The 13334-nt window shown below is 37.8% G+C and overlaps 1 protein-coding gene across 5 annotated transcripts in view; it reads right to left on the reverse strand.

The window, feature by feature from the left end:
* ARMC2 (armadillo repeat containing 2) overlaps nucleotides 1–13334 on the reverse strand; it is an 81835-nt gene that overhangs the window by 14922 nt on the left and 53579 nt on the right. For all 5 annotated transcript variants that reach the window (XM_082048876.1, XM_082048875.1, XM_082048877.1 and 2 more), the window contains 2 exons: nucleotides 12936–13081; nucleotides 10653–10752 (listed from right to left, as the gene is read on the reverse strand). In XM_082048876.1, coding sequence (XP_081905002.1) covers nucleotides 10653–10752; nucleotides 12936–13081 — 246 coding nt within the window. The remainder of the gene's footprint in view (nucleotides 1–10652; nucleotides 10753–12935; nucleotides 13082–13334) is intronic.

Genomic DNA, 13334 nt, shown 5'->3' on the forward strand with positions numbered 1-13334 from the left:
AGACATTACCCCTTTCTGTCCTTTTGTAAACACCAAAGGGTAAATTTCATCAGGCCTGGCTGGTTTGAAGACACTTAAATATGCTGCAGCTCATTTGTTAGTGATAAAGAACTCAGGCTGAAATAGAGATTAATCATTTGACCATACTTAACCCTTTCAGAAAAAGAAGAAAAGCCATTCCACACTTCACTATTCACAGTGGTATCTGTCAATAATTTTAATCTTCTCTACACTGCAGCAATTATTTCCTTATTGTCTTCTCACTATTAATGCACTATAGAAAGTTGATTTGTTTCTTTTTATGTCTCTTTCTAGTTTGATCTCATTTTGCGCCTTTTTTTTCTGATTCTGATATTACATGTTCTTGCTACGCTTTTATTCTTATCATTGCTAAATGAGACCTACTTTCTATTTCTATACGGTATCTGGAGATCTTATGATTCAACCAAGGTGCTCTCTTAAAGCACTTTCCATCCCTGCCCTTTGGTGGGATATAGAATTACACCCTCTTGTTGCTTCATTTTGCACATACTGAGAAATAGCCTTTTTTTGGCAGGACTAGTGGACCCTAACTGAATGGTATGCAACCACATCCCCATCTTTTTCTTACCCACCTGTATGGAAGAAGAAAAAAATAAATTCTGAAAGTCTGAGCTAACCCAGGTACAAACTAATTAAAACACTGACTTCTGTCACTTGCATCAAAACCAACTCATTTCCAAAAAGAGAAGTACGTAGCTTTATCTTAAGAGTACAGGAAAAGTAACAGCGTTCCTTCAGGTACCACACAGCCATCTACCCTTAGCTGCTAAATTACCATACTTGCACTAACCTAGAATTTTGCTAAGCAATTTACATGCTGTTCTATTTCAAACAGTTATATTCACAGATACTCTAATCCTCCCTGGTATTAATAACATAAGTTAACCAGGCACAGTACAACTTGTCGAAGTATAGAACCTAATACTGAAGGGGGAAAAGAAACATGTGTAAGCAGCGAATCCTTCTTTCATACATCTCTTCATCAATAAGTTCCAAGTCTTAAGCCTCTGCTACAAGACATTGGCAATAGCAACCTTTCAGGGTCAAGACGATGAATGTTATCCCTGAATATGAGAAGCAGGCAGTGTCCTAAGCGATGAATAGGTTCTCACATCCATGTATTTAATACGATCACTCTGCAGGACCCACTTTTTTATTTAATGAGGCATCATATTTTTGCTTGTATCTAAATGTCATCAAGACCCATTTTTACAATCATTCTCAGTGATTAACTGCTAAAAGCTTTCACCTTTGCTGGCACAACCCCCAATTCACAAAGGCTGTAAGAATTTGAAACAAACAACTGATGAATCAGAAGAGAGAACTGAAAAGAGCAGGCAGTCTAGTTTGACTTGTTTGTATTGACTTTCTAATTTTGGGCAAAACAGTATCAGCCCAGCAACAGCCGTACCCAATGGGAGCACAGACAAACAGGTACCTACAGCAATCAACTGGTATTTTGAGAAGTGTGATCTCAGCTGTGCTTTCCACCTCCAGGCTAGCAAAACCAACTTAGAAAATACTTCCTTTTAGCTAAGCGCATCCGGTTTTAATAGCACATTACCCAAGTTTCATTATCTTTCAGTGAAAGTTTAACTAGCGGAGTCAAAGAGAAAACCTGGTACAGCTTCTCCTGAGTAGCATAATACTCAGAAGGTTCATATTATTTTTTGCTATATTTTTAAAAAAATCTTCATAGGTTAAGCACTGACAGAATAAGAAACACCAGTTGTGTAAAGAAACACATGTAAAAATGAATGGCATTTTGAAACTGCTTGCAAGACTAAACCTGTAGAAGGCTCACGGGCCTTTCTGTACATAACAAAAAAAACCCCAGTATAATAAATGAGATTATACATTTCCAAATGTTTGGAGTATTAATGCATATGGCATTTCGGACATTCTTGCACACTTACAGAAAAATTATTAGTCATTTATATATGCTTTATATAATATGGAGGTTTTAACACTAAAGACAAATTAAAAATAGGAATTACACTCAATTATTTAATCTTTTTACAATGAGGTGTGCATGTGAGACATGCTGTCCACAGTGTGTACCCAAACCTGATTGGAAGGTTATATAGGAGACCACACAGCTTCAATTATACAAACAAATTTGACGAAACATATCAAGAAAAGCTGAAAAGAACAACTGATTTTTGTCTTTGCTTCTTCAATCTACAAAGAAACTGCTATTGTTTTGTTTTTTTTTTTTCTAAAGGGGTTAATGGCACCACATATTCCACCAGCATTTAACTGTTATTTTCTGACAACCAGAACCATATATGTTTGATCACTGTTGGGAAAGATTCCTTTGCTTATCTACTTGTAAAAATCTATTCCTTGCACTGCCCCAGTACCAAAGGTACCCAGTGTACTTGCTGAGTCGCAGAACTTGACAGCAGTTTATCTTGGCAATTAAAAAGTACCTGCCTTTCAGTGTAAAGCATGATAAAGAGAGGTACAAATAGTACAGGTTTACTTATCAGTAAGAATGGAAAGCCAATTAGGTCAGTAATTTCTAAGGAAAGCAAGATAAATAAGGGAGTCCATTCTAGAGCTTGTACATGTTGGCCAAGTACCTGTTGTCAGTCTATTTGGTATCTGGACCCTCAGAAGGGGAAGGATAGGATGAAAAAAAAATAAAAAAATAATAATAAAAAAATCAGATGCCAGCAGCTGGGTTCCTATTGAATCTCCAGCTGTTAAATGAAATGTGGTCCCCATGTTACATAAACTTCAATGGAGGCAGCCAAAATTCTACCACCCGTCCAGCAGTATGAACTGCTTCTAGGGCTCATTCAACTCTCACTTACACCTCACTTCCAAATTTGTACTTCTGCTTTATTGTGTACCTTGGAAAGAAAATGTAAGACTTTCATTTGCAGGGTAATCAGAGTAATCATGCTATCCTGGAGCTAATCTCTTCCAAACACAGTAAGGATTCACCTAGAGGTGACATTCTGGCTGTGAAAATTCCTGCTTAAACCCAGAAATAACAAATGGTCCAAAAGGAAAATTGATTTAAAGAAGAAATAAGGGGGAGGGGGAGGAAGGATGTGTGTATGGGAGAATCCAATCCCTAACATTCTGTGATTCTGTGAATACCCTTGAAGTATCAAAAGCAAATGAAGAAGATCTTGACTGAGGGACCTGAAACAAGGAGCAGAGAAGCTTTGCCACAGTGACAGCAGGGAGCACTTTGTCAGTAAAAAGCGAATCTCCTTCCCCTGCAAATATAAATGCATTTGAGGAGAAAGAGAAGCCATTAGAACAATGTGTTTATATTTATGTGTATCACACACCACAGGACCCTACCCAATAATTTCTACATCCAAAAATCTGATCTGTTTAGGTAATCTTTTCAGAAAAGGGTTCATTTGCACTTAGTGACTTTTAGCAATGAAGAACTCATACCCTGAGGTTTGTTTGTAAAAATCTGGGAAAAGTAATGAAGAGAAGCAAGCCCATTGTCACCAGAACAAAATCTGATGAAAAGCAGTTTACGCTCTCTCATGAAAAACATTTCAGAAATCATGAACTGAAAATAAAAGTTGAAAATCGTATCCTCCATGGTATTGTTTCAGTGCTTACTGATCTCCCTGGTTAAAACCTGTATTGTTATTACTAGTTTAAATTTGTACAGCTTCAGATACTATTTCTTATTATCTCTTTTGCTAAAGGATGGTCTGCTAACAGAAATGTCTTCCTTGTGCAGATACTATTAATAGCCAACTTGCTAAACTTGCTAATGGTCTGACTTTTGTCACTGACAAATTAATTTGCTTAACCTTGGGTTGTTTGGGTTTGGTTTTTTTTTAACTCTAATCATTCTTTTAGCTCTTTTTAGAGCTGTTCTCAAGCTTTCAACATCTTTTGTAGAAAAGAATACCAAAAAATAAGGCAAAATATTTTAGTGACAGTTTCTGTCACACCAGGCAGTAATACCTTCTTATTATTCCTATCTGATAATCTAACACTTATCTATCCAGTAATTACATTCACTCTCTTGTATCTTTTGATACACCAGAATGGCAGGTTTCTATATGATGCATGCCAATGGAGCCTGGTTGACTACAAACTTTGAGATCTACATTCCTGATAACTTTATATTCAGAGTATGCATCACACATTTTGCACATTCCCTACCACATTTACCTTTTGAGACCAAAAAAAAAAAAAAAAACAAAACAAAAACCCACAGTATTAGGAAGATGCAAATATACTATCAGCTCAGCATACTGTCAGAAATCATACTGTATGGAAAGAGCGGTTATTCAGATTTATCAGCAGAGAAATTCCTTCAGAGTTCCCAGAATATCCTAAAATCGATACTTCCTTTCTTGAAATAAATGTTAATTCAGGGAGAACAAATGATCCGTTATGAATATGTATGTGCACACACAAAACACAGGAGAAGAATCTTATATATGGGTTCTTTAATGGTCAATATCCCCTTACAGTTTTTTTTGATTGTTCAAGGTACTATTATACTGCTGGGCTAGAGGGGGGAGGAATACAACTGAAAATATGTATTTGTAAATACAAGAGAAAGGAACCACATGATCTATGCAAGTTCTTCAAAGGGTCACCCTGACAAGCATTTCAGCAGCAGTGGTGGCAGGAACAGCACCCACTCTCCTCTCCAGTCAGTTTGGTTCCTCTCTTGTATTGTTTCCCCAGTATATGTGAACAAGGAAATGTTTACGTGGCTGTTCAACAAACCAGACTGGAAAGCAATGCAGGTGATAACCCAGCAAAGGACTGGGGTTCTTTTTTTCAGTTTTTAAGGAAACTGGATTAGTTCTGTGACCTGACGTATCACACAGTCACACAAACAGCTGTCCCCAGCCCCAAAGAAGGATGGCACAGAAAGGAAAAGTGAGTTAGCAAAACACAAAGAACACTTATGTCAGCACTGATGACCATTTATTTCTTCAGAGGCAAGTTATGGATACAGAAACGCACCATCATGCCCAATTAAAATAATAATAATAAAAAAATATTCCATGTCTTATAAGACTATGATGCTACTGAGCAGAGTATCAATAATACTCTCAAAGCATTAAAGAGGCAGGCATGTATATTTAAACTGAATACAGCTGCAGCATCAGACTCTGTTGCTAAGAGCCTGTGGTTGCTTTGGGGTATTACATGACTTACGTGACTGACTGAAAGAGTCAAATAGTGGGTTCCTGGGAACTCACCACAGAATTCGCCATAAGCCAGCCAAAAAACAGCCGGGAAGGCCAGTCATTGCATGCAGATAAGCCTTTGTCTAATAAATAAAGCCAGAAACAAAGTGGAGATATTATCTGCATTTACAGGCCCCCACTGCGACAATCTTCCTCACTGCAGCAATCCTAAGAGCAAAAAAGGACATGCAACAGCCCTAAAAATGAGTCTTTTTCTGGGAGGGAGAAAAGAAATAGTCTCACAAGCAGAAGCCTGCTTGCTCACAGAAGACTATAAAGTGATTTGGGACCCGCTACCTGGCAGATGCATTTGGGAAGAAAGCTGGGCAGGTCCAGGCACGGTGAATCCAATAAATGCGGCCATCTCCTTAGAGAAGATGGCAAAGCAATATCAGTCTATTCTTCATTTAATAAATTGTTTCTGACAAACTGACTGTTAAATCAAACAGGTAAAGCAGCATGCAAATTAAAATTGTAAATTAGTGCAGTTCTACTAGCTGATGCAAGAGATGCAAAAATAATAAATCTTTTCAAATGTATCAGGACCAGGAAGTTTGCCAGAATCTGCAGAACTGCTTCATGATCAGGATAAACCAGGAGCATTCAGAGAAGAACATGCCACTGCAGAGAAGCTAAATGAGTTCTTTGCATTGGTTCATGTCCACCATGAAAGCAACTGGGGAGATCTCAATGCTACAGCCTCCTCTGGGGAAGACTCATCACAGGATCTGCCCAAAACTGAAGTGATCACAAACCATTTTAAGGCACCAACTGACAAAACAAACGGTAACAAATTGTCAGCCCTGGATAATCACCCGGCAGTTTAAAAGAACTAATGACTTAAATAACAGTGATGTGCAACCTCTCAAAACTGCCTTGATTGCCTAAGGACTGGAAGGGTAACAGACATGAAATCTATTTCTAGAAAAAGATCCAAGTGAGATTCATACCTGGCGTCTGTACCAGACAAATTAGAAGAAACCATAAAAAAGAACAATAAAATTAGTGGACAGCCAGAGCAAACAGTTTTAAGACTTCTAAGACCTCACCCAATTCCTGAGTTCTTTGAAGGGATAGACAACCGTGAGTGAAGGAGACCCATTGGATCTCACCCATATGGCTTTCCAGGAGACTTCTGACAAAGCCACTCACCAAAATCCTAATGAAACTAAGCAGTCATGATGTAAGGGAGAATGTCCCAGTGTGCACAAATGACTAAAGGATGGAAGACAGAGTAAATCAGCAGTTCCTGCCATGGCAGAAGATGACCAGTGGAGCTCTACAGGGTTCTGTGCTGGGAACTGTTGCCTTCAATTTCTCCACGAACAACATAGTAAAGTGGGTGACAGCAGTGATATGGAAGAGTTTGCTGATGACTCTAAGACATCTAAATTAGCAAAGATGAACACTGACTGAAAAGCAGAAAATGGATTTGTTGTCAACTGGTAATAAAATTGCAGATGAAATTTAAATGCAGATAAGCATGAAAAGATCCATGTGGAAAAACACAGAACAGCCACACTTTCATGTATAAAATTAGAGCTTTTGAACAACCATAACCACTTGGAGAGCAATCTCAGGGTAAATGAGAGGTTCCTTATGAGGGTTTAATGCTTACAGGAGGTCAAGAAAGCAAACAAAATTTGGGGAATTCCTGGGAAATAAACTTATGCAGGAACACAAATCTATGATATTGCCACATCTTAACTTCCATTTTCTGTTCTCCTTATCTCAGAAAAAGATACAGGACATGGGACTGTAAAAAACTCTGAGAAAAGCAACATAGATGCACAATGTAGGGAGTAGCCTCTATGTCAAAAAGGACCAAACAAGCACAGACTCTTAAGTAAGCAAGGACTCTTCAGCCTGGAAAAGTCAGAACTCAAAGAGGGATTAAATATTCACCAACTTCTCAATATAAGAACCAGAAGGAATCAAATAAAGATAGTAAAGGCCAAATTAAAAACAAGCAAAAGGAATTATTTGTGCAATGGGCAGTTGCTATGGCAACTCCTTGTCACTGGATGTTTAAGATGTTAGAAGTTTATGTGGGATAGAGGCAAGACTGTAGAAATTTAATGGGAAAAGAAGTCCACTGAGGTTTATTTCATACACAGAGAACCACAGCTGGCTGAGGAAGTTTCCAAACTGGAAAGAGCCGAAGGTTTGGTGGGTATATGCAGGAAGTATCATAGATGCTTGCTATGTTTTAACTGTTCTCTGGGCATCTGATTTTCACCACTGCCGAGTATGGACGGTCACCTTGATGAAACTTTCATGTGACCCAGCATGATTATTCTTTTGCTAAATAGGCAATTGCTGCATCCAGTGATGCAGTGATGTCAGATACTTAACAAATGTTTTCTAATTAAAAAGGCAGGCTACACAAATATAAAGGGACTTTTGTATACAACAGGTACAAGATTTCTTCTATGCAAATGTCGGTATCACACCTTGTGTTTGCGCACTTAAGATTGAAAACAAGACTCCTCATTGTACACCGATAAAAGTTGACACAGAAGCTGGCAGAGCAGAAGCTACTGCCCGATTCAGGCAATCTCAGTGCTCCAAAAGCATGGCATCCTTGTGACTTATGATGTTAGCCATAGCCTGAGAAAGTCATCCTTTATATAGCTTATCTGAAAAGCTTAGAGATGATGATGATCTGGGAGAGGGGAACAGCATCATGTTAAAAGATTCTTGGAGATAGGCAAAAGACTATAATGCTGACTAGAAACAGAAGCACACACAGCTCATCCTGCAAGGTGGAAGCTCTACAAGAACACTTCTGACACCTTTCGCAGCATGTGGCAGCCACCAAGGACGTTTGGTTACTCCACAAAAGCTCGCTCCAAAACCAACCATGAGTGAAGCCCAACAGAACACGTACTTCAGATGTAGAGAAAAGCACTGTCGAATTCCCCAGTCCTACCTTGCAGATCCAGCTTTTCCAATCTTCTGTAGTCTCCTTACCTAAGACTATAACACATGGAATTTAGCAAGTCTTGCCAACTAAATTTCCCCAAAAGTCTTTCTCACATAATTAAATTACTATTCTCCCATTCCCTCTGACTCTTTTTACCCAAGAGAGAAAACAAGCTGAGGGGAAAAAAAAAGAAAGGAAAGAGCTGAACCTGCATGTGGTGAGAAGAACAGACTATTTGAGTGGCGGCTGGGGAATTCAGTGTGTGGTGTGGGAGCAAGTCATTAATCCTATTTCCAGTGCTCACATTTTTATTTTCACAATATTTAACGCTTATTTTAAAAGTCACAGTTATGAAAGCACCTGAGAAAATCTGAATGCTGGTTTTCTTTTAGTTTTTCCTGCAGTATGTTTCTAGCTGCCATGGATGATAGTTAAAAAACCCAACCCCACAAACTTTGCAACCTCAAAGTTCAGAAAACACACTTCCTTTCTTAATGTATTAGTTCTTAGTCCTGATGACTTTTAATTATTTTAATTAATAATACTGATCTATCCTCCTCTTGGCTGCTTCTTCCCACGGCAGACAATTTTACTCACACTGCTATTACTTGTTTTCTTTTCAACAGAGACCAACTCACGCTATAACTCACTAGCTGTCAGCATTTTAAAAGAAAGATTAGCAGTGCCAACTACACCTCAGAAAAAACATTTGCACTCCTTCCAGCTCAAGTGTTTATTATATACTACAGAAAAAGTCGTACATTACATTATCCATGTTTCTCTTCTTGTTTCTGCAGGGCTTCACTATGCTGACAGCTGACAGTTGCATGCTTGTTTAAAAACTGCAGTAAGAAATAATTATTCTGAAGAAACTGCATATACAATCATCACAACATAACAACTTTTTCATTACACAAGCGATTTCTTTACTAATTTGTATTTTGATGAAAAAACTGACAGTTTAACACAAAAAGCAATACTAATCTGGTGAAGAAAGACGTATTTTAGGACCACTTAATAAGTAGACAGATGAGAAGCTAAACTCTGAATGCTACCTGACAACAAACAATTTGAATTTGTATATGAGCCTATAATTCATTATGACACAAAGCTATTATCTCAAGAGCCTATAAAAGTTCCCCTTAAAATTACAGATGAAGACTGAGATGAAGACGTTATTCAATTTAAGCTCCTTATTCCCAGTCCCATTATTTTTTTAGTTTTTAATACAGTGCTCACACAGAAAAGTAACTATAAATCTAGTAAAACAGCATGCCTTTGATATTTCTTATATTATTTACATACCATTTACATAGCATTTTACTAAGGTGTCTTTGAAGAGTGCACAATGCAATACTCAGATATGCTGCAGAAGCGTTAATCAACACACATGTAGAAAAACAGAAACAACTTAATCTTTGTTCCTCTTCCATGTGTATTATTGCAGAAAACAGGGAGGCAGGTAAACAGGACAGGGATTAATTATTTTTGTATTTGGCAAGAGAAAGAGTAGACTGTTCAGCATAGCTATCTGGTTACCTTCATCGACCGCTTTTAACAACAGCAGCACAAAAGAACCTCCTTCCAACAATTATCTAGGAATTACTAACCCTGGGATAAATTCTGTAGGATAACTAAATGTCCTCCAACTAGTTTAGATGCTGAAGCAACCAAGAAAGATCCTTACATTTAAGAATAATCTTAATGTGATTTAACGTTGTATGTTTTGAAACCTCGTTCCACCTTTGAACATCTATGCTTTACATACAAATTAGCTTCTTCAATCTTACCTGGCAACAGAGCTGAGTAATTTCCCATACATGGGGCACCCCACTCTTACCAACGTGGCAAACTTCCAAACTGTGATCCCACACCAAACTCTCATAGCCTTTCAGTGCTCCAGTAAACGCAGGAAAGATCACTATACAGCAACTATACTCTTAGAATTTTACCTTGTATTATGAAGCATTTTGACAAACTCTAAACACTTACTTCTAGGTGAACGTTTCAAATGCAGTATTCTGGGCATACAGTTTTCTCTGGTAGGGGAGAGATACATTCTGATATCTTATGCAGTTATCAAGGAACAAATTTTCCCCTGCTTTCAAATTGCTTAACTCTGGAAAATGCACACTTCTAGGCAGGAGAAATCCCAACAATTTCCTACTATTAAATATTCTGATAAACTATTTGCTTTAAAAAAGTGTTTTTTAAAACTAAGAAAAACAACTACTCAAGGGACTGTTTCTACACATGCAAAGGATAGACAAGTTAATCAACTCTCTGTCCTTTGAATTACTTTGAATTTTTAATCTAAATTATTTCATTTCCATTATTTACTATAATACTTAGAAATGTTGTCAACCATTTAAAATTTTTATTTGGTAAACGCATAAAAGTAGGTCACTGAAAACAAGCTTATACACAATAATACACAGACACATCAGAGGATTAACATATAAAAATCAAGAGATAAAAAAACTGACCTGCTGCTTCTGGTATTTGTTTAGTAGAGCTAAAAATAACATGTAACATCTGGAGCAGTCTGCTAAAGCTGCACAGAAGTCATCGTAGGATGAAAGTTTGCTACAAAGGTACAAAAATAAAATATAAATGAATGAAAGTACTTTTTTCCACAACAGATTATTTTTTTAAATCACTCTGCTTCTGAATCTCAGAGCCGCGTTTTCCAACAAATGAAATTCATGCCAATACTTTGACTCCTAGTAGAGGCATACGCAGTTAAATAAGAGCACAACAGATGCCCAGCTATCCTTGCCACAGTGAATTACGGGAAGACACAAACATAAGGAGCTTCCCAACCTGCTTGCCATATGGGCACAGTATGCTAACTCTAGCACTTCTTAGCGTTCAACGGGAGAAGTGTAATTTCAAGATGGCATGGGAAGTCAGACAGGAGTGGAAATGAAGGGTCCCCTCCTAATGCGACAGCAGCAACAGAACACGTCTCTCACCAGCAAAAATAATGGAGAAGACGTCTTCTTGCGGTCATGGTTTTACCTCTGCCTGTTCCCTAAATGGCTGCTCCAGTCCTACACTGCTCACCTGGACCATTACAAAAATAGGGAACTGGACACGCTTTGGCCATACCAGAAATACTGCAATAACAGAATAAATGAGGATAACTTATTATTTCCCATGTAGTCAAAACCAGCAAATATCTGTCTTGAGGTTCGATTACAACAATTGCAGCAAGACTTACAGACTTAGAGAAATGAATAATATGAACAGTTTGAAAATATTCTCTACAAAGATGCTGCCTAAAGTTACTGAGAGAAAAGAATAATAATTTTACATTACTAGAAGACAAAATTCAAATTCGTGCTCTGTGCTGCATAGTATAATTTTGTTTTGTTTTGTTTTTTGTGACTGCAATTTCCAGGAAGCTAATTAAATTGATTTTATGGCTAATTTGTATCCTCAGAGTATGCAGTTCCCTAAACTTAAGAAAAAAAAATTGAAGCAGTAGGAAACTTTAAGACAATTACTTTTACTCCATATTGAATTCTAGATCAAGTAAATGTCCTTGTCAGAATTACAGTGTAAGTATCAATTACATTTAATTACAAAGCCATTACCCCACTCTTCATGGCATTTTCCAAGTAAAAGAAATGCTCTCTCCTTAGAAGAAGTAAATATGCTCAAAGTGCTATAATAATTGCTAGAACTCAACTCATTTTCAGGAACAAAATTAGAGAGACAGATGTGGACAAAGTGGCATGGAATCTGGGAAGCGATTCACGTGCTTTGCAGGTAGCACAAAAGGCAAAGGACCAGATTTGCTTGTTTTCAGCCGTGGAGAGGAAGGAACGAGAGTCTCTTATGTACCTGCTCTTCAAAACATGACCAGTTCTCATCTAGCAAGGTGAAAGTGATAGATAATTTGGAGGAGCTGAACAGGAAGAGAAGTCCATAGCAGAGTGACTCAATGAACGTGGAGCCACAGGCAACATGACTCATGACAATGACAAAACAGCAATGGCAAATACTTCACCCAGAAGAGCATTCATAAATCATGGTTATAAATCAACTTCTCCTGAAATTACCAACAGTTAATTTCACAACTTCTTCAAAAATCCTTCAACTGTTTGCAAGTCCATTTAGCATTGGATATTGCAAGCTGGTGCTTACAAAAGGATCTTTTTGGGTGATTCATTCATACCAGTCTCCCTCTAAAAAGCACATCTTGGAAAACCACCATTGAGCTGCTCATAAAACTGAGATTCTTCCAGTGCTTCCTTCTGTACACTGGAGACCTGAACCCACAGACTAATCTCTGTGACAGCTCAGTACAATGCATGCTGATCACATTTTCTCTTCCCCGTATTTTATTTCACAATACACAGTCCCCAACATAACTTAAGCTTGTGTAATTTCTGTCATTCATTTTTAAAAACATGGACTAAAATAGGATTAATAAATACACAATAATGTATGTAGCTTTAAAATATGTGAAATGGTACTTTAAAAAACTCAGAATCTGGGGGATCAAAGAATAACACAATACAACAAAACACTTTTAACAGGGATAACGAATGCAGGTTTGTATGGCTACAATTAAACAATTCTATCAGTATTAATAAAAACACAGTTACCATACAAAATCATCAAAAACTACACAGATCTTTAAAAAAAAAAAATAAAAAAATCAATGTAATCCTTCCCATTCTAGTGTTTGATCCTGCCCTCCTCAAAGCAGTAACACTGACTTGCCTGCTTGCAGCAACAGCACCGTGTTCTATGCATACCTGAATATCCTGATGATATAGGTGCACACGTCCTTGTCGCTCACACGCTGCTCTAGCGCCACGCAGAGCTCAGCGGCTGCTCCCCTGCAAATGAGCTGCTGTCTTGCCGGGGGCGACTCAGCCAAGTTTCGCAAAGTCGCTGTCAGCTGCATGGAGAATATCGAAAGGTTTATTAATCACAGCTGTTTACAACAGAATCCACACTGTTTTGAAAATGTAATAAAGCTCATATCTCCTTTATAACATCTAAGGCAGTGTGAATGCCCTGGGAACATTCTGCAGGTGGGTATCTACCAATAAATTATAATGGGAAATGTGTATGTAACAAAATTGTGTATATTGAAATAATTGTTTGAAAATTAAAGACTGATATGCTGGCCTTTGCCTGCTTGTAACCTC

Source organism: Streptopelia decaocto (genome assembly GCF_964273445.1).
Source record: "Streptopelia decaocto genome assembly, chromosome: 3".
NCBI lineage: Eukaryota > Metazoa > Chordata > Aves > Columbiformes > Columbidae > Streptopelia > Streptopelia decaocto.